Source organism: Agelaius tricolor, unplaced genomic scaffold (genome assembly GCF_023055355.1).
Source record: "Agelaius tricolor isolate 1412-34295 unplaced genomic scaffold, bAgeTri1.0.p SCAF_27, whole genome shotgun sequence".
NCBI classification, from domain to species: Eukaryota; Metazoa; Chordata; class Aves; order Passeriformes; family Icteridae; genus Agelaius; species Agelaius tricolor.
In genome coordinates, this window is record NW_027269287.1 from 1,407,962 (window position 1) to 1,431,290 (window position 23,329).

The 23,329-nt window shown below is 35.9% G+C and overlaps 1 protein-coding gene across 7 annotated transcripts in view; it reads right to left on the minus strand.

The window, feature by feature from the left end:
• FER (FER tyrosine kinase) overlaps window positions 1–23,329 on the minus strand; it is a 164,506-nt gene that overhangs the window by 94,526 nt on the left and 46,651 nt on the right. For all 7 annotated transcript variants that reach the window (XR_011682566.1, XM_071448684.1, XM_071448689.1 and 4 more), the window contains 5 exons: window positions 21,480–21,663; window positions 18,418–18,555; window positions 17,467–17,586; window positions 11,631–11,753; window positions 8,067–8,256 (listed from right to left, as the gene is read on the minus strand). Coding sequence is in view for 6 of the 7 variants with exons in the window: in XM_071448684.1 (XP_071304785.1) it covers window positions 8,067–8,256; window positions 11,631–11,753; window positions 17,467–17,586; window positions 18,418–18,555; window positions 21,480–21,663 (755 nt within the window). In the remaining variant the exon portion in view is untranslated. The remainder of the gene's footprint in view (window positions 1–8,066; window positions 8,257–11,630; window positions 11,754–17,466; window positions 17,587–18,417; window positions 18,556–21,479; window positions 21,664–23,329) is intronic.

Here is a 23,329-nt window from a genome sequence, read left to right on the forward strand (position 1 = left end):
CAGCAAACTTGAGTCACAGCTTCATGTCACAAGCAGGATACCTTAAGCAATCTAAAATCAGGCATTAGTGCTGATTTCAAGCACCTGGATCCTAAACTGGCCAGAAATGTATTGCATCTGACTGCTAGATGATAAAAGAAAGAAAAAAAAAGGATTATCTGAAACATGCTATTTCACTTACCCCACTGTTAAAAAGCACCAACAGTAAAACCCAAAAAAATAAAAAGGAGCACTGTAAAAAAAACAGCACTGTAACTTAAAGACAGTGGTCTGAAAACCGGATTGGCATTCTGGTTTCTCAAGTCTGTAGCAGGCAAGAACTTCCCCACATCACAGAAAAAAACAGAAGCTAAGCATAAAATCATACACTTCTATCTGGCAGAAAACTACCAGTGACACTAGATTAAAAACATAAATCCTAATTCTAATAATTATTTTACAGCAGATTTTAGGAGTTTTAGAAGCATAATAATTGCCTTTAAGGACAATGGTATTTTTAATCAGGCACTTAAAAAGGAAGAGAGAAAAGCAGAGAAGTGATTTAAAGCAGCCAAATTCTATCATTTTACTTCCTGTGCACTGCCTAGAGGCTATGAGAAGTGAGCAATCACATTAATTCGGTCCCATCACTATGAAAAAGATACAAGAAGACAATGATGATGATTCTGGCAAAGAATTACCACTTTTCTCCCAGCACACAGAGAAACATATGCTGGATACTAGTATGTGATTTCTGTTCGAAAGGAAACGTCTGTGTGAAGCTTTCTTAATCTACAGAGAAAATTCACAGTGAAATAACAAATCCCCAGTGGGTATGTAGTTCTGAACACTACTATGGTGAAGCCTGCTTCCTCAAAGAAGGAATTAAAGGTCTTGAAATATTTTTGGCAGCTCAAGAGAGGTCTAGGTATCTCAAGTGCTTATAACTCTCCTTCATACAGAGAGAGTAAACTAATTCTGCATTTCAAATATTCTAAAGAGTTTCTGTGAATGATCCACCTCCCTTAATTCCTCAAAAATTTTGCTTATACTTCTAATTTCACTTCTCCCCAAGACCAGGTTATTTCTCAACACATTTCTGATAGATAATATGCTAACCTTAAGAAATACTTAAGTTCTGAGCCTTTGTGTGCAAACTTAGTCCAGCCTTTTACTTCAGAAGTCTCTAGGCATGTTCAATGGCATGAGTCTTGACAGCTCCACTGACCTCTTATCCTGTAAATTCTGGACAGTCAGTGGAACAAAGCATGACTGATTTTATCTGCCCTACTACCTTATTATCTCCTTTTGTATTGTTCTTCCTCTCATATATGTCCATCAGCAGTTGGGATTTAAAAAATAAGCTAGAACATATTCACTAGGAGAGAATTCATCTTCTTCACACTTCTTAACAGCATCTGACATTTGGGGCACTTTTGATCCATGTCAAATTCTGGCTGTAAGACAGAAGCACAGGTCCAAGACAGCAAGCTTGGAAAGTGGCCATAAACAAAACTGAACTTCAGCTGTCTAGGAAGCCACCAAATAAAACTGTTTATTTCCAGGTCTTTAATAAATAAATAGGCAAAAATTTCTACAGCATGACTGTACTGGCAGCGTTTCCTCAGCAGAGACTAAAATAAAAGAAAAGATAAGGATACCAATGCTGTACAGACTAACTGTGGCCCTGGGTCTATTAACAAGATAGTTAAGATTTTGCAATAACATGGTGGAAGTGTACAAGATTTATAAATATATAAATCAAATTACTGTGAAGGGCTCCCCTACCATGCTCTAATACAATCTTAGTTTTATATAAATGTAATGAGCCTCAAATCAGTAGAGAATTACTTACACAGACAGATAAGGGAGATGTTTGGTGATGCATTACAGAGCATAAGAATGTATCTCCTGAATCAGTAAGAAAAATGACAAATTTATCTCTACTGTTACACTTTCTGCAATTGCTGCAATGGCCTGTCTCAGAAGGCAATCACTTCCTTGCATCTGTTTCAAAATAAAGAACCTGCATAGTCTGACACAGCAGGGGAAAAGAACCTCCAAGAGTGTCGTAGTTCTCTCAGGAGATTATGTTTCAGGACCTTGTGATCCAACATCAAAAATGTATGCAATGAAGCATCTTTAATGAAATCACAAACTCCTGATAAGCCTCTCTCACATCTGTGTAACTGACAGTGAAAAAATCAAAACATACAAATTGATTAAATTTGTCAATTATTATTTTGGTGAGAGTTCTGAACACATTCTCTTCAAATACAAACCTGCAGAACAAGAATCTGGCTATTGGTTTACTGATCATACTAATTAGAGGACCAAGTCTTGGATTCTAGAAAGCAAGGATGAAAAGATAAAACATTCATATTAGGTAGAATAATTTACAAACAAATAAAGTAGCACTTCAGCTCTGTTTCATGTATTTAGGTTTTTTTTTTCCTTGTGTAATGACTGAGATCTAATTTTTTAATTACCATAACCTTCACTAAAAGCTGGCTTATCTTATTTTTAAGGCAATCACTAAGGATAAGCTCTCTGAAGTCTTTTAAAAAGGAATAACAAACAACAAAAGTGATTAGATACGAGGTGAACTTCTGTGGGTTTTTTTCAAGTATTATGCTAGAACAAATAAAACCATTTTCTACTGTGTACAGTTTTAAGCCTGGAACTCTACTAGCACAAGGCATTACAACATCCCAATGGCTGTACCATGGTGTTTCAGCTTGCTTCTGCCCTGGCTATCTCTCCTGAGTTCATGCTAACAGCTTTGGTTTATTCAGTCATAACTAGTCTTCTGGCACGGAGCTCCACCTGCTGACAAGTCTCTCAAGTGTTGCAGAGCTTGCACACCAAGTCTCAGTTTTGTCAACCAGGTCCAGGAAAATGCTGCAGTATGCAAAATAAATCTACGAAACACTTCTACGGTGAGAACAGTATGTAATGTGAAACGCATGTTCTTAAAAGTCATGAGTTTATGCCTTCATAATTTTTTTTATCATGTATGGAAAAAGGAAAAGATATGTTAAAGTGGTACAGAGATTTCACTATTTGATTGCTAAACAAAATTAATTACTATTTTATATTAACTGAATTTATTGCCTGGTTTAAGAACTCCCTGAAGACTCCCAATCCAGTAACAATTTCCAAGGCAATACTGATGTTGTAAGTTTAAAGCTTTACCATGAAATGCAAATTATCATAATTGTATGTAATTACCTGAGTAAATGTTTAGCTGGTACTGCAATATTCAAAAATTAATGATGTTTTTATTTCTAATCTGATCATCAGACATATAAAAGTTTTGTTGCTGTTGTTTTCTTCATTTGAATTACCATGGACTACTGCCATGCTTTGATGATCACATCAACAGCAAAAATACACCCTACGTAACTCAAGACAAATGGCAGGCCATACATCCACTGACTGAACACCTAAAGGCGGAAGTTAGCTCAAGTAGCTTCCAGTTAAATTTTATGAAGTGACATAATACATAAAACTTTGGATACTACTGAATTTTTGTCAAAATATATCTATTTACATGGAATAACCAGCTTTTTTATAGTATCTTCATACTTAAAGTAGAGAAAAAAATGTGAACTACATATCTCCCATTAACATAGCAAATGGCATAAATGCATAACTCTAAGGGGCTAAAAAACAAGATTTTAAACTTCTAGTGCTGTCAGCATTATAATTATCTCTGTCTTGCATGGATAAGTCAGTAGAAAAGTATAATTGCTAGTAACAATAAGATGTTTCATTTTTCCATATACAATGATAAAACTGTTAAATGCAATGTTCAGAAATTTTTATTTCACTCCATGTTATATCGTGATTGAAAAAAAGAGAATGGTTTGGCAATTTCCTTTCTTCCTTAAATGAGTGCATGACTACCAATACACAGCAAATATACTTCAAAAAATATATTGACTGAAGCAAGCCATATGGGAGACACTAACACAATACAAAACTTCCTACATTTAATAGAGGCAAAAAAGAACAAGGAAACTAAGTAAAAACACTCACATAACATTATACTGTCTATAAAAACATATCTAACAGCATTTCAGAATTTCACTCTGTGTTAGTATTCTATTATAGAGTTACCTAATGTAAAAGAAGGGAAAGAAAACAATTTGCAAACTATTCCACCATGAAATTGACTCTATTTATATGATATAAATGCTTAGGAGATATGAAACAAAATTGCTTTGCATATCCCTCTTTTATATTTTAAATTACAAAACAAAAAAATTACTTGTGACTTGAGGACATGAAAATTTACTTCATATGGATGCTGACAACACAAGCCAACTATGATTTTCTAATTCTTAGGAAAAAAAATTGCAAAACAAGTGTTTACAATTAATTTCTGAACAATAATAAATAACTATATTCGAGTGTATCAGAGTAACATTTAGATGAACTGCTCTCAGAAAAAGAGGAGAAAACTAATTTATAGCTGAAGAAACAGTCATCCTCTTGAATGAAACTAGGATGAGCAATCAGCAGCAAGAACATTTAGTTTCTGATATTTTACAGCCTTATATTTTTAAGGAGTTTTACTAAAAAAAAAAAAAAATCCCATTTTAAAAATCACTATGTTTATTTACAGAAACAACCCATCAGAGCATTATTTTTCCATCTTGAGATATAGTCAAGACTGCCAGGTCAGGGGTGATGCCAAACGTAAGCACAGACTGAGGGAAAGAAGAATACATTAAGAGCAGCCCTGCAGAGAGGGACTCCGGGGTGCTGGTATACAAAAGTGAGCTGTCATCATCCATTTGCAGCCCAAAGGGTCAACCACATCCTGGGCTACACTCAAAGCACCATGAGCAGCAGGATGATGGAGGCAACTATTTCCTTCTACTCTGCCCGTGAGATTCCATCTTGAAAATTGCACCCAGGTCTGGGGTCTTCAAGACAAGAAAGAGATGGCACAATCCCAGAGGAGAGCCACTAAACTGATCATAGTGCTGGAGCACCACTCCTACGACAACAGGCTGAGAGAGGAGTTGTTCAGCCTGGAGAAGGAAAGGAAGATCTCCAGGAAGTTCTCACTGAAGCCCTTAAGTACTTAATGGAAGCTCATAAGAAAGATGGAGGCTGACTCTTCATGCTGGCAGACAGTGATATAAGGAGAACCAGTCTTAGTCTAAAAGAGGAGAAGTTCCAGCACCTGAGCAGAGTCTTACTCTGTCGGGAACACAGCTCTGGCACAAGCTGTGGGAGAGGAGACGCCCCCACTACTGACAGTGGCCACCCAACACCACCTTAATCCTCTCTGCTCCATTGCAGGGTGACAGCAGCAGGCCCCTCATGTGCAGAGACAACAGGCCTGACTACTTCTGGCTCACTGGAGCAACCAGCTGGGGAACAGGCTGTGTGAGAGAAAAAATGCCCCAGAGTCTGCACTACCTCTCAGCACTTCTACTTAGTGTAGCTCAGGTGTAAGGACTTATACAACATCACAGGCATCAAATCACTTAACAATCACCTCAAATCCCTTCTCAGAAAGCAAGGACAATATCAACACCATCAGGCATGCTTAGCTCCTGTCTTTTTTCAAGTCTAAAGCTGGTAGAATTCCTTACTAGGTGCAGGAGCTCCTTCAGGTCCAAAGGGAAAAAATAGCATGAGCAGCAGAATGAACAGGATCCAGTGCAGGCTGCAGTAGATCACGACCATCTCCTTTCTAGGGCAACATGTGCTGATCCCAAGGCAGCCTCAGTGCCAATAGCCTGTGTGTAAATGTTGTATCCTGTACATGTAAACGCTGAACTTGACTTAGCTGTGCAAATAAACATGCCTGCTTTCACAGTTAACCCTGTTTTCAGTCCCATTCCGTCTCCTGTACAAGACAAGGACTTCCACATCTGGCACCCAAAAAGTAAGAGTGCATGTCCAAGAGTGGCTTAGCCCTTCTGGCAAGCTTTGCCTTGAAGAAGCAAGGAAAGTGGTAATTCTGCACAATTTATTCTTCAGATGGACCTTAACACATCACACTTCATGACAGGTCCTCTCTGCAAGATAGCTTGAATAATCTGCATTATTTTCTTAAATGGTGAAGGCACTCCGAACTCTCAGATAACACAGGCCAGACGGAACCGCATAAACTAGAGCAAGTTACTTAAAGTACACAATCCACGTTAAAAATGAATGTTAACATTATCTCTGGCATACAAATGCACACCTGATTTATTTTTTCAAGTTGCCTTAACTTGACAAAATTTTACCTACTGGTTTAAAAAATAAAACAACAAAAACCACATTATCCTCTATTTCAGCTTACACAACATCATCTTAGTGGGTTAAATATTTCTGCCTCCTTTTGTACCAGCTTCCTGATTCTGTTTTACCTTCTCCCTGAGAAGCTGACCAGACTGCCTCTCATTATTAGGCCTCTTCCTAATTGCTCTCATGGCTTTTCTCTGCAACCTTGCATTGAGTTAAAGTGGCAAGATTTTGTAAATGGTGCATCCTGCTGTAGTGGAAGGTGTTGAAAGGGTTTGGAACTAGGCAATCTTGGAAGTCCCTTCCAACCCAAACCATCCTATGGCTCTGTTGCCCCTTCCCCTGCCCTCCTGCAGAGGCCACCATGCCCTGAGCACAGAACCAGCCACACTGTGCCATCTGCCCTGGCGCACTGTGGGCCCATCAGTGGCTGCACTGGAGGTGATGAGCCCCCTCACCTTGAAGGTGACACTGGAGGTGACACAGTGCTGGCAGTGATGGAGCTGATGTGTCTCTGTCCTGTTGGCCCTGTGTAGGCCTGTGCTCAGCACACAGGATTATTTTCTCCCACTCACTGAAACAGAGGTTTAGACACCAGAAAGCAGACTTCAGCAACCTTGAGCTGAAGGGCAAGAGTACCACTCTTATGACTAGACTCATCATCTCAACTAATACTAGCAGACACTAATCACTAACACTACTACAGGATATGGTATTAAGTAACTAACAAGATAGCCTGCACCAAAAAGACTCCAAGCCTCCTAATCTTCTGCAATCATTATCCTGATCCTTCCTTTCTCTTCATCTTTTTGCACTTTTTTAAACTTCTTCTAGGTCACGACAAGCATACAAGCTTTGTAAAATAATGTTTTGTACCAGTGTAAATGAGAACCATCTCATAGTGCCTTGTAAATATTAAACAGCAGTGGAGAAAGAGAATGTGACAATCAAGTATAATTGTAGAATGGGAATCAAACAGTTCCACAAAGAGACAGAGGAAGAAAAACAGCTCTCCCCTCAGAAACAACTATTTAATTATCATTTCACAGAGCTACTGCCCCACGGACCAAAAAGAATGTGAGGCTAAACCTCAAAGAAAAAAAGTCACAAATATCTCCAACATGTCAAAACTAATCCACAAAGGCAAAAACTGTTTGCCCCTTTAGTAAACAGGTACTGTTTGTTTGCTTTTTTATTTGGCCTACAAACTCTGCATATAGATGCACACAACTGAGAAAAGGAAGTCACGCAAAATATTAGCAAAGTAAGGGACTTATTTAAACTATGTGAGGTCTCATCAGACCAAAAAAAACCCTTTTAATTATTAAGAGCATGCAAACATTTAAAAATAAGTTGTAAAGAAACCAATGTTCATTTCTGTTTGAGAAAAGAGTAATTACAGTACATAACATTAATTTTTCTCAATTACATAACAATTGCAGCAATTCCAAGAGCTTTTGCTGTTCATTTTCTACCTACAACTGTAAATTTATTTCTTCAACAAAGCCAAGGAAATTACCAATAGCTACTCAGTCACATATACTAAATCTATGTAAGGGTTAAGACTTTTCTTTGTTAAACAGTGTAATGAAAATTTAAGCATCAAGTGTAGAGAAGATGAATCCAAGTCCCCACACACAGATTGTTATGAGTTACTGCCACTTAAAAAGAAAAAATATCATGCAACTGAACTTCTCATCCAAACAAGTCCCCAGAAATGCAAAGTGAAGCCCATTCACTTTAAATCACCTCAGTGAGTAGCTTGATACTCTGATCCCAGGTCTGAAGTACAATGGCAGGGCTACACAATTCAGTAAAACAGATGTAAAACTTACTATAGAAGTCACTGATCTGGCATCTTCTTCATAATTCACTACAGGTGGTGGCTCTTTCCCATCATTCTCTTGAACTTTCTGTTCCAGTAGTTCTTTCTGGGCTGCAAATTTTGCCTCAGAGCATCTTAATTGCTGGACTGTTTGCTTAAGTTCTTCAAGTGCTTGCTTTTGGCTCAGCAAGAGTACAATACTGCAAAGAAAAATAAAAATTTAACAATGTACATGAATCAAAATAGTCTATTTGCTTCATAAAATCTGGGGAGAAGAAAGCATGACAATTCTTCAACATTATCATTTGTTCAAAGATGAAGCAATTCTAGAAAATTTTCAAAGCAACACAATAATAAAAGCAAACACTCATTCTCTCTATCACAAAAAATATGTTTAATATATATAGGTAGAACTCCTGCTTTCATACACTTTTGACTGAATTGATAAACACTGGGGTTCCCCCTCCTTTAGAGAATAAGTAAATTTTAGATAATGATTTGAAGTGATGAGAAATTCACTCCAATCAGTGTAGTTGTTGCAGTAATAATTTGCAATATTAAACTCCCCTCACATCCAGTATAAATTCATATGGCATCACATAAGAGGTATCTGTTTTTTCCTCTGCACTGTAAGTATTGCTGGACTGGGGTATAACTGTCTTATGAAGCTAATTAAAGGTATCTTTATGAGGAGCTAAAAGCAACTTTTCATCTTCACCTTATTTTTATAGTTCTTCTCTGAATACCACTTATACTCATGAATACCTGAGACAGTTGTGATTAAATCATATTGAAGGACATGCACATAGAGTATCTGCAGGCACGCAGATGACTCTATCATCCCAACGAACTACCAAAACCAAAGACTGACAGAAGCTGCCTAAGAGACAGTATCACTCACAGTGTAATACAGACACCGTTATAAGCACTCTACCAGTGCCCAGTTATACGTGGTCTACAGGAGAAGCTGAGTTCTCACAGCCTACAATAACAGATGAAGGAGGTGAATGGACCAGAACTATGAAGAATGAGGACCATATAAAGAAAAATCTCAGTATTGTGTTACTCTGTATCTTCAGGATAACCCCTTAAAGACAAGCCCTCCTGCAAGCCCTACCCTTGAAGAAAAAAGAAAGGCAAAAGTAGTTCATGCAGGTATTGATCCTTCACAAAGTGATGCTCAGCCAAATGGGTACTCAAATGGGTTTCAAATAACAGGGGAATCACCTGTCATAAAATCCTCTTTGGCAGGAAAAGATACAAATAGTATTGATACAGGTGAATATTATATCAAGTCAGTAATAAGTAAAACTCTTCACTATCAGGAAAATGATTGTTCATCCAAAAATGGTGTGAGGTATGCAGACACAATTCTCAAATCTGAAACTGAGATTTGGCATGGACTTGCACATATTTAAAAGCATCAGAGAAGCAAATGAACAACTACTCTGAAGTTATCCTGAAGATAATATGTTTTCATCTGGTCTCCTTTATGAGAGAAAAAGGACCTCACCATGTGAAAATAACAGGTTTCAACCATCAGCAAGGCTTTAGGTGAATACACACTGGCTGGGGTAACATCCCCAAACACAGAATGGTTTCAACTAATCAGGACACAGCAATAACACAACATAAAAATACCCTGAAAAGTCACTCATAAGCTAGTCTCTTTCTGAACTGCGCCAAAATGGATTACAATCTGATTTCATTTCCCAAATCCAGCTTTCAGTGCTTGCCACTCCAGTCATGCATGAGGAATTAGAATCTATAAAATAATTTGCCTGTGGCTTGCATGAGTGCAAACTGCAAAGTTCTTATTGCTAGTAATAGCTACAAGCAACTTCACAGAGTGACATCTTTTATGAAGGATCCCCGCAGATCACAGCTACATGTGAGAAAATGGTAAAAAGGTGTACTAAACCAAAACCTAAATATTCAATATGCTATATGTTTTAAGGGCAGTGGGTATGCTTGACATATACATATATAAATAAAATACAATTAAAACATTTTCTGTGTTGAAGGTGATATCATCATTTGAAGATGGAAAGGGATATTAGTGTGGGGATAATAGTACCAAGACATTGCCATAAGGTATGACCTTATGCAGTCATTATTAAACCCAGTGCTACAGTTGGAGAAGATATTCTGGGGACAGTAAACATCCTGAAACATCCTGATCAACTCTGCACTGCAGTTAAAAGGTGAAAAGGGAGTTTGTTGGAGGCAGGCATGATCAATGACAAATCAGAACAAGGATGACTTCAGGGAAGCCTTCACTGTACAGCTAGACATCTAAGCCAGATTCCCTGCCTTTTAATAAGAGAAACAGGTACTGGTGCAATTTGAACTGAAATCATCTTCTCAACATCACAAACATCTGCTAAAGGATCAGTCAGAGAAGCCTTCACACAATAAGAAACACAGTGAGGGTCTAAACTATTTTCAGGGAGTGATAACTGGTAACAAAACAATACTGAGGGGAAAAAACCCAAACAACACCCATTAAACTCAGCTAGTTCAATTATAGTTTATCCTTTAAGTAGCATACAGCAAAGAAGACAGGTCAAGAACCAAAAATTGGAAAACACACTGTGAGTGCATGTGAATTTCATCACAGAAAGGACATAAAATATCTATTTGAAACACTGACAACAGATATATAAAGTTTTGTACAAGAATTAAATGTTTCATGTGATGGAACAATGTGATACAATGTTTCATATGAAAAAGTTCCATCAACAAAGAGCATCATGACTCTTTCAGTAAATGAAGGATTACCTAAAGGACTTGCATTCCAATTCACTACTGCTAGTGTAAACGAATATTTATGACCAAATTAGTAAGATTAAGACTGATTGCAACAAGGATCAGAAAAATATCACTACAGACAAAAGGTTTCTTTATCTGTTGAACCGACATCAGTTTAGAAGAGTATGTGAATATTTTTTCTAACCAAAGGTAGAAGAACTAAATACCTAAAGATGTTGCCCAGGAATGATTCTTCATAATAATTTTTTATTTATGGTGCACTAAAACACTCACTAATGTCTCACCTTTGTTATTTACTATGCAGTACTACAGGGTATGAGATTTACATACTTTACATTTACACTTCTGTAAAGGAAATGCTAAGAATGAACTTTACCTGACAAGATGCAAACATATTACTGCATAAGAAAGTCTTGCACAAGACTCTGAAAGCCTTTCACAGAATTAAACCTCCACAAGGAATTCTGCCAAACAGAGAGGCAACTGAACTCACTCATCTTCTTTGAGCAAGCTGAATTGAATTAATGAAAGGTCCAGCTCTTGAGCCAAAAGCTCTTGCCAAACCATGGCAATTATATTAAACTTATGGAGCTGCACAGTTCTTCAGTGAGTTGGGGTCTGCAGTGGGCAAGGTTTATTTCAGAGACAAGAAACTAACTTCCCATTGTTTTTCACAGTAATTGCTAAACACAAAGCAGAACAAGATTAGTGAAAGTTATTTCTTACTTAAGTTTTAGGAATTGCATTATAGACATTTTTCCTCTTCAAACTATTGTATTTTGAAATTTAAATTTCAACTTACTCAGATTTCTTTTCACATGTCTTAGATGACTCTTCTATTTTTTTCTCTAGTTCCAAAACAAGTTCCTCTTTGCTCAGAAGGGTTTGCTGCGTTTGCATCAGTTCTTCTATTACTGTTTTTAACCTGTAAACAGATTTCAGAAACCCAGCCTGTGAATGCATAAACTCTATATATCTGGGAACCTTGTAATCTTTTTCCTGAAGATGTAAAAGAGCACTATTTTTAAGATTATGTTACTCAGTGCTTAGTGATAGTTCTTTTTTTGTGTGGCTGGACCTTCATATTGCTAATCTGTTTTGTTAGAGATTCTGTGTGAGCCTCTGTATACACACTAGGTTACAGAATGATCTCCTGTCTGCAGGTTCTCCTACCAAGAAAACATTTTTTCCAGAATATGTGATGAGTTCCATGAATTAATGCCTTCCTAATACATTGCTAATTTATGAGATGCTTTAAGAAAGACAAAAGCCTTCTGACTCATAAAACATGTGTTAAATAAATACACAGAATCAGTAGCTGGGTTGTATTTATTTCTAGAAATAGTAAAAGTACAAATGATCACTTTCTGTTGTAATAGTGATTGTATCTTTCTTTACGATTATCCTTTTCAGGCTACAATCTCTGGTAATGGTTAATTCAAAGTAAAGTACAAAACCACTCAATACTAACAGAGAAGGTGTATTACACTTTAAAACCATTATGAACACTTCATAATTATATTGGTAAATACTCCAATAACAAAAAAAAGTTCCATGAAATGTACAACATTTGCATTCTAAACAATGCATGTAAATGGCTTACATAATGACAACTTCTAAAATGTGTATCAATCAAGATTGTTAAATCAGAACAATCTCTTAAAGATAAATAAGCATATACATCTTGTTTCCTTTTTGTCATTTATCTATACCTCTTTAACTATCTTATTTTATTTTCCCTGTATTTTCAAGCCCAATTTCAATAAAATTACTGAAGTAAAAAGCGGAACACAAGCAAAATATATGTAGCAATTACCATTGCACAGATCTATTGCCCAAAACCATTCCAGACCAGGGAGTGGTACACCCAACTCTCTAAATATCTAGGAGGCATATTCCACATGTCCATATATACCAAACTGAGTTATTTCATTCTAAACACTGAATCAGTCCTCTCCTTCCAATATATTTTATACAATGTTGATTATATATGATCTGTACCCCGTCGTGCACTTTATGCTAGGAGACTGGAACCACTAAAAAAAGCCATAGAGTGAATGACGAAAACTTATTTCCCAAAAGACAAACCTTCCACATGTGTTTGAGATAAGATAAATACTTAAAACATTTCCCTCAAAGTAACATCATCACAGCTCTGCTTTCCATATACATTTTTATCAGTTTTAGGCTGTCAAAATCTCTATGCTGAACTTTTCTATGTTTCCTTATACTGGGTCTCCAACTTATTACCAACTAACTTTTTTATTTTAATACTTTGCTAAAGAAAGTAATTTTAAAAAATAAAACTGTTTTTTAAACAGCTTTCTAAACAAAATTTTAATCAACACTGTATTTGCTTAACAACTGATTTACAGGAAGCAGATGTTTTATCTAATGATCCAGCATCAACAGTCATGAAATTAAAATGAAATTGATAAGACTTCATCAGTAGAAGGAATGAGTATATACATGCAGATACAACATCTTTATTATTTCACCACTTCAAAAATATTATATTTTATATTTTATGTTGCAATATCAGATTAAAACATTAAGTTGATGTAGTTCTTCCTGAAACTTCTGAGATACTTCAGAGAGATTTTATTTATCTTAGAGAAAAGAAAAAGAAGCTACCAGGTACACAAAAATTACTTGCCTCCTTGCACTTCATATCTATTCTTTGTTTAAACAATAACTTTCATTCAAACTGAAATGAACAGCTGACAAATGCAGAGCTGACAACTCTGCATCTGTCTTGTATCATCTTGGCCCCTGTTTACCAAAGGAATTTTCTTGTGTGCTGGATATGCCTTATGGATACAATCAGTTTACAGAAGGGTTTCTATGACTTAAGAGTTAATCACTGTAACACTTGAAAAATCACATAATGCCCCTGCCTGGAAAGCTTCCATTCCTATTCCTTTAGTTTTAAGCTCTGTTCTGCTGCAACTATCAATTAAAAGTTTGATCTTAGAGAACTCATATTTCAGAAGAATTGGACATTACTATGCTCATTGATCAGCCTTTAGCTGAGGTTGCTTCCTCTCAGCTTTTAATGCGTCTCTTCAAAGCATAAACTCTTATTCTGCTACACTTCTCAGAATTTTTCAGTACTATTCAGTGACACTATGAATATTTATCAGGAGACACCATAACTCATTCCTTAGAAAGGTTAGCTAGTCAACACTGACTTTCAACTACCTCCCCTTGTCAAAATTTTATTCATAAATATAAGTTCACCTTAAAATGTAAAAACCAGTTTTCTCATCATGTTCCCTTAAAATATAGGTTGTTAAAACCATTAACCAGTTATGTATGCAAAGCTGTCATTTTTCCATTGCATAGTCAATAAAACAGCTGATTCAACTAAATATTATTGATTATAAATCAATATAAGTCTTTGAATGTTTTAAATGTTTGTGAAATAAATCTGCCATGTGCATTTATTTTATTTGGTAGATACTGAAGGTAGTTCTCCTCTGCAGAAACATAATGCAGCATTTTAAAGCTCCAAGGCCATGATTTTAATGTTGAAGATAAAAAGTCAAATTTATATTGTTTCATCATGTAAAGCTGACTTTTTAAAAGTCATCAACTATGGATAAATGATATAGTACACTTCTCTTGCTTGCAAATTTCTCATCATACACAGCTGACAGAAATACAGGTTTTTTGGCTGCAGTGGCTTTAAGGCAAGATATCTAAAACACAGTTAACAAAAGATATGAGTAAAGACCAAGTTACCAAGAACTGTAAAAAAAAAATGAAGGGTTCTGACCTGCATTAAAAAGCAAAAGGACAAACAGGATAATAATAAACAGTTTTTACAGTACCAGGCAACAGTGGAGCTTCATATGTAATCTGCACTCCCTAATATATTCATAATAATCCAAATAAAAGGACAGTTTGAAAAGTGACAAAAAATGCTGATCATATAATGTTATTTGAGGTAGAGGGAAGGCTGAATCTGAAGGATAAAAAAGGATTATTCTGGACCTTATGACACTCCATACCTGGGCTGTCATTTCAATACATATGGAAATAGGCAAATATGTAGTGGGGAAAAAATAATCCAAAGCTTTACTTATGTAGAGAATGGAGCATGGGTCTAAAATGACCACTACCACTCAGAAATGAAATCTTGGAGGTACAGTTGATGATTCCCTGAAAACGCTTGATGACCTGCTCAGGTCAGAAAATCAAACTGAATGCTTCTCTAGGATTTGTTAAAACCAAAGCAGAGCAAGAACACAGGAAACCTTGGAAGGCCTCCCTCTAAACTGTCTATCTGGATTACCTGTGAAATTCTAGTCATTCATCTCAAAACTAATATAGCAACCCTGAAAATATTCAAATAAAGACAACCAGATGGATAAAGGATGAGTAAGCTTTGTGAAAGGACAGATTAAAGCTAAAAGATCACTCTGAAAAAGAGATCACAGAATAGAAGTTGAACAGAAATTTACATTATCATAGGCAGAAAGGAACAGATTGTTCCTCTTCTCTTCCAAAACAAAAGCTTAAGAGCCATAAAACAGAAAAAGATAAGAGCAGGTTCACAAATAGGAAGTTAATTTCTGGAATTCCTTGACCGAAAATTCTATGGACAACAGCTACTTTTACACACTGAACCTGACTGAAAAAGATCACAGAAGTAAAGTACTCCCAAGGACATTATAAACTACCTCCACGTCCATTAAAGACATTTATCTCAAAATATTTCAGAGGTTAAAATTATGGGAGGCTGAGGAATTAGCATTATATGGTCATCCTGGTTTTGTTCTCTCAAGACTTTTTCCCTGTTGTCTAACATGGGAATGAAGAAAGTTGTGTCTGTCTTCGGTCTGACCTTCTAGGGTTTAACTGTCTTCCTCAGAACCCTAAATATATACCAGAAAGTGAACACCTTAATGATAGCAACACGTAAAAGGGCTACCTGATTTGTGTTCCAGAAATAATGCCACACCATAAAATTTCTCCAATTTGCAAAACCATTTCAAGTGGATGAATGGTTTGGAAGAAAATACTATGAAAATTGTACTGAATATATATATATGTAGGTAAATATACAGACATACATTTATAACAAAATTATATATTTCATCAGAAATGTTTATTAGAAAAGCAAGATTTCATCTCTTTTATTTAGATATGCTGCTGTCATATTTCTAAACAGTTGGATAGAAAAGGCAAGCCAAAGGCAGAATCTTTGAAAAATTTTAATATTCCATTTAAAAGGGAGGCCCAGTATTTATATATTTCTTGCTGCTGTGCTGAAGTACATCAAGATGTACAACATCTGTGTTTAGGCAGGAATAATCTCAATATAGCAATGATGCAGAATATATTAAAAAGAGAAGCATGTTTAAAGGAATCGGGGGTGTTTAATTATCATGGGATCTTTTCATAAGATAAAGCTGCTTCATGACTAAGAAGGCAGATACTTCATATTAAAAAAATATTTCAGTACTTACCAAGGGAATAGATTTACAGAAAGTAATCAAATTATACAGAAAAGAAAGAGAGGATGATTAACAGCCTTTAAAAGGAATTAATAAAATCCCGAGTTTCTGTCATGTTGAGAAAACACGGGGATGAGAGTAACCTGCAGAAGACACTGCTATATGTTTACATTTGAAAATACTTCACACTAATTTTGGTTTTCAGAAAAGCCTACAAAAAATAAGGATCATAGTTTGATTAAGGAAGTGAAATTAAAGAAAAGAAACTAAATGTAAAAATTCCCACAATATGTCATTGATGTCTTATTTACATCAGTTTTACTTTCTAAGGAGAAAATATTTCAAATAAGTCTCATGTGAACTGAAATACAGTAGACACAGCAAAAATATCAACCAATGAAATTCTAAATTTCCCGTTTTTAAAGCATGATTAACAGTTGCAATCTCACAGATGACCCCCAGGACAATTTTATGTCAAAAGTTAAGGCCAATAATATACAAACATAATACTCTCAGCAGTTGATTCATTCCCCATAACAAATGATTAAAGGTGAGCTTGGTAAAAGTAACGAAAATATTTAACTAGGCAATATATTAACAAAACACAGAGAGTTAGTTCATCACCCTGAATAGCTAAAAACTGTGAAGCACTATACAACTGCTACCTCTGTGTTACTAAGTTAATGTACTCTAAAAGTTACAATAATGAATAACAATCTCCTTTAGAAAACAAAAGCAAACACTTAAAAAACAAGATAAATTTATTCATGAAAATTTTCTACATGGTGATTTAAATCACTGACCACATAACTCTACTCAGTGGTTTCATGAAAATATTTTGCTGCTTTTTCTAGGGTAGTGAATGTGGAAACACTTTTGGGGAAATGAACCAGCACCTTCCCAAGGAGGACTCATCATAGATTTGGGGCATTTTGTTAACTGGCACAGAGAATTGCATACTTTGAAAATAAGGACAAGTTTTTGAGGAGATTAAGGAGAATGATTTTGTGCAAAGAACAGTACAACCAGCATGGGAAAGCATTTTCTGTAGCCTGAAAATACAACACATAGAAATTGGACCTTAAAAATGAAGACACAGACATGCAGGGATCTAAGTGAGCATAGATATAACACAGAATAGCATTTCCAAAGGATGAAAGATTTGTAGAGACTTACATGACTTGCAAACTTTCTGCTGTTAAATTATTCCACATGATCTCATTAGCTTGAAGGTTTTCATTTTCTTCTAGTAAAGACGTATCAAACTCTATTTCTTGTTCAACAACTTCTGATGACCTAATTAAGTAAATAATTGTTATCATTTAAAAATCAACATGTATCTTTGAGTGGATCATAGAGCAAATCATTAGGTTTTGAAGTATTTCATTAACTAGATTATAGCTAAAATTATATATGACATATAAGGATAGATAGCAATTGGATACATATTCTTTTTCCTGTAAAAAAACCATAATTCTAAAATCTCATGAGATAAAACACACTGTTCTTTGAATGAAGTACACAGCAAAATCAAGATTCTCAAAGACTACCAATGTGAACGGGTGCCTGTTATCTGCTTCCATCACAAACCTGCACATGATGACCACGAATTCACACATAACCATAACAAAAAGAAAATGAAAGAAGTCTATTTTTTCATACAGTAAAACAGAGTAATAGTTCACTAAATGGGAAATACACTTTTTAATACACGCAGAGCATGTGTTATCTGCATACTCTGAAGTCTCAACCTGCAATAACTGCAGAGTACAAACATATCTTGAGTTGACTTTAAACTAGAACAAGTTTAGCCCAGAATGCAAATTGCATCCAAATAAACAGCAAACTGGCTCACATTGAGTCTAGACTTTAATGTGTAGTCTGCTGTCAGTATCAAAGTCCTGGCTATTCTCATGTAACTGGAAATTTGTTTTTCTAAAACCAGCCAAACAGACTGTTCAGCCAGCTTTCTGTATGTGCAAAGTAAAACAATTTTCAAATGAGGATGAAGTTTTACAAGAAACAAGGTAAAAGGAATCAAATAGAAACAAATTCCTCTGAGCACTTAAACAGTTGCAGTTTAATGCAGGGTTATCTCAAGAAGAAACGTGAGATAAACATGCTTACCTGTGAGTATCTATGAAGTCATTATACTCAGAGTTAGGGTCTATCTGTTCCACCGAGGTCTGGATCTCTTTATGGACATTCACAATCTCTTCTGTTACAAGACTGGTGATCTCACTATACTCATCCAAAATCCCTTTTCTAGAAAGGAAAAAAAAGTCTAGTGTATAATATGGCACTGAAGGCATAGATGGCATTGAAGATGCTTCAAATTTTCTATTTGTTGCTCTGACAAAGTCTTGTTCCAGCTGGCTATAAAGGGAAAAGTATGACAACATATTATTCAAAGAAACAACGCATCATCTGAGGACTTTCCTCTACAGGCTTAGGCTGGCTAAAGTCTCTTAAGACCATGCTCCTTCTGTTGATTTCAGTGCACCAACACACAGCATAGCTAAACTAAAAACTGGAGAGATTACAAGGAAAGGGAATGTATATAGTTCAACGATGATGCTCTTCTTCACACAGGACTTGCCACGCTTGTTATAACCTACACTGAAAGTGAGAAACAACCACTCACGTTAAAATTTCAAAGGTTTTTTAAACTTCAACAAACGCAACAAAGGACTGAATCAGGAAAAAGGGCAGCGCTGGGAGCATCATCAATTGCCAGAGGCTCATCCTCAAAATGCCTGCTCCACCTTTTATACCCCTGGAGGTCCCATCAGCCAACCCTGGCCCCTCCCAAAGTCTGTCTGTCAGCTCTTCTTCACCATCTACTGGTGGAAACTGCTTTCTTGTAACCTGACTGGAGGTCATGCGTTGTCATGCCGTGCCCCCTAGCAACAAGCTTTTCCATTCCCATAGGCACTATACAAGGGGCACAAGTACACACCCTCCCTCCACATGACCCTGACAACCTGTCCAATGGCAACAATACAGGGAGGAAAAGGGGACTATGGGGAGAACAGAGGGTGTCCAAACAAACTACTATAACATAACCATACATCAACAAAAACTTCTCCTAACATACACACAATATTAATCTCTTAATTGTGAGAGCCAATCATCACATTACCCATTTATAACACTGAAGATTTTCATGTTTCATGGCAAAATATATTCTGCCATAAGGCAAAATGATTTACAGAAATGTGTTCATTTCCTTTCAACACTGGCTTTCCATCTTGTTCTAATGTTTTTTTATATACATTATTCATCATTCAGACAAAAATAGGCATAAATCACAAATAAGGATATATTTACAGGAGGAGAGAAAATTAACCAAGAAGTTGCTGTGAGAAAGTACAAGCCACCCAGCCTTGTCTTCATCTGCTTCCAAGAGTGGGAAAAACCAAGTGGAAAAGGAATAGCAAAGGAAGAGGTGGTATTGTGACACTACTCTTAACAGCATCCAATAACACATACTCAGAACACCCTCCTATTCTCCTTAACTTTTAGTTTTCCTTCATCATGTACCTACATAATTATTTCCTATTTCATTTTTATCTCTGATAAACTTGTTCGTTTGCCAGGATCTGACGCATGGTGGCCACCCAAAAAACAGAGATGAATTTTGTCTAGCCAAATATGCAGAGGAAAAAGTGTAAATGCATTTTTTCTGGAGAAGATCTCAAGTTGTGTTTGCTCTGTAAAAAAAAAGAATGGCGTGATAGGATTTTTTCAGTGCACTAATTCTGAGCAGAAAACAGGCAAGAGAAGGCATTAAATCTTGTCTTTTTCTGAGAATATAATGTGTGAAAAAGTTCCAGAAAGTACTTCATGGAGTGTGATGAAAAGATAGGTAAACATCAACCATAGCAGTGCCATATCTTAGAGAATCTCTATCAATTACAATGACAAAAAAGAGGAAAAATATCATCAGCAATAATAATCTATTAGGTCTAAAAACCTAATTTACCTGCAAAATTTGGGTTATTGAGGAAATTTTGTTTCACAGAGGTTGTCACACTAAGCTCTACACCTGAAATCAGCATCTCTATATGTGCACCAAAAAAAAGTTATTATAATAGAATCATTTTCCAATACATTCAGAACTCACAAAAAAGTCTATGTAGTGAAAAAAGTATTTTCTACAGGTTTTTACTCCAGGAAGAGTAAAGATAAGTTTCAATAAGCTCCTGTTCCATCATAAATTTCCTCAGTTAATTATTATAGCTTGTGATTCTAAAACAATCACCTGAATTAGAGCACACATATTTAACTGTAGCCTTTTGCTGTGATCTTACATATAAAATTAAAAGGACCATACAGGTAGTACTACAAAGCTTTACTTCAATACCAGCACCTGAAGCAAAAAAATTAAAATGTTACTGCACAGGGACGCTAATGATGCCTGCACCATATAAAGTGTGGAATCTCCAACTCTCCCTCAGTTCCTGTGCACTGAAATCGAGACAAATTCTGAATTCAGAATAGGTAAGACAATGAACTAAAAAAGAGTGTTTCACATCTAAATTAAACACTTACATAAAAAGCTAACCACCCCTTTTTTAAGCTAAGACAAGGAGGCAGCATGGTGGTTACAAACCAGAAAGGAGGGCTGAAAGTCCTCACTATCTGTTCTCAGATATCATCACTTTGCATGTACTCTGTAATGATGTAAGAATGATCTTTTAGGAAAGAGGTTATAGTATTTTTAAGGGGAGACTCCTTACAGAGAGATCAAGTTTACATAATCCTGTTAATCCTCCCACCCATACCATTAACTATGCATCTGATTGTAGCTCCTCCACAATCACCTTCAAGACAGTTGGGCAGTTTAAACCAAATTTGTTGCTGGTGGAATTTCATAATAATGACTACCAGAGAGGCAACAAACTTGCTATAGTCTATAAACTGAAGGAAAAATCATGAGCTCAAATATAAACACCGCAGTCAATCTGTAAGAATTTGTAAGAAGATGGTGTCTTGTTGATAGGCTTAAGTGAGCACTCACAACTACTGTATGTATCAATTGGATAGACTTTTTTCAACTGTTATCCCCCAACTGTTATATATAAGTAATTAATCACAGTTTCTTATTTTCAACTATTCTTATAAATTAATTAGAATACTACACAAAGAAATTTTACAAGTTAGAAATATTTAAGAATACATCTTACAGGGCTTTAATCATTTCTTCTTGCATCTTCTGCAGTGAATCAAGTAACAGAGGAAGTGTAGTATCATAATATTGGTGCTGATGTAATTGTGCTCCTTTCAGTGCCAACACATACTGGTTATGCAACATATGAAGTTTCATAGTGGCTTTTTCACACCGATCTTTGGCTTTCTCTGTCTCCTTTCCTGAGAGAAAACAAAACAAAATGGTGATTTAAAAAGTATACAGGCCTACAGATGACACACCTGGTAAATTTATGTCAGGTTTGCCCCTTTATCTGCAGTAATTTTCAAGGTACTTCTCTGAGGAAGGTAAAATCCAACCACTTCCAGATAATTAGTATGATCAAATGTCTAGGTTTTCTAGTTAATAAACTTCATAAGAAAAAAAAGGTTATTTTCTTTGAGCAGAAACGTAAGAATTTCTTATCTAAAAGTATATAAAAACCGTAAGTATAAAAAAAAATACAATATCAACAAGAAAGAAATCTCGGATGCATTATTATCTCAAAGTTTTTCTTTTATTTGCAAAATCATATTTTTAGAAGAGAAAGTGATGTCCTCCTATAATAGATGCACTAAAAATATATTTTTTTTTTTGTATTCAAGCATTCCTATTGCTACCTATAATCCTAATAAAGCAATGATGCAGTCAGTCTACACATGAGCAGCTGAACCCTCACAGTTACTCCTGCTCAAAATGGGCAGCTTCTCTCCTACACCTTAACATTCCCCTATCCTGATCAGGATTGGCTCTACAGCCTCAGCTTTGCACCACTGAGACTGGAATTCCTCAAGTTCAAGCTGACAGGACCAGCTCAGAGTTGAAATGCAGAGCTACAAGGTACTTCATGAGGTCACCTATTCCATTCTTTGCCACAGTAACTGCACAGCTATGTGAAGAATGTTATCAACACTTTTTCCACCACAAATCCAAAATGCAGCCACGCAACAGCTACTGAGAAGAACATAACTGTAACCACAATAGACACATAAGCTTTTAATGACATCCTTGTGGTCTTCTTGATATTTACGAAGTATGTCATTACTTTTTCAGGAACTAAGACCATTTTAAATTAATCTCATATCTGCAAATATCAAGCAAGAGTCAGTACCTGCACAGATAAACACATGCTATCTAAAGCAATCTCATTCAGACCACTGCATTTCTTAGAAACTTAAAATAATTTATGTAAGTAAAAACACGTCTACTACCCAGCACAAAGCAGCTGAGAAAAAAGAAAATGTAAGCATTCATAGCTAAGTGGCAAAACAGCTGCTTGAAAGCAGACCTTGAAGAGCTGTGTCATATAAGGAATACACAAGGGACTGTGAACTTAAATAAATCAAAACAGAGCAACATTAAAGGCACACTAAAAAAAAGTTGAGGGAAAACCAGTAACAAATCCTCTTTCATATACATTGGAGTCAGCAACCTTGTCAGAAAAAGTAAACAACAGTCACCATATAAAAGGAGCTGGTACAAGAAAAGATTTTTTTTTTCCTTCTGTGATCACTACCTCAGACCTTCAGAGATTTCCAGGATGAAATATTACTTCATGAAAGAGTCAAAGAATCTCTTTTTTCTAAGCTGTCAGAAAAAGAGGTTGTTGAGAATAAATGAAATGAGAACAAATTATGAGGACTGGATGGTGCTTAGCTTTGAAACTTCAAAGTTACTTGAGAAAGTTTTAGCTAAAATATTATGGTTAGTTTATACAGGAGGAAGTAGGCACTCAATGGAGAGTCCCAGGAACATCAGCTGGACTCTGACAGATGAGGTGATGAAGATGATGATGATGATGAAGATGCTGTCTGAAAGTAGCAAACAGGGAAACCAAATGTGAAGAAC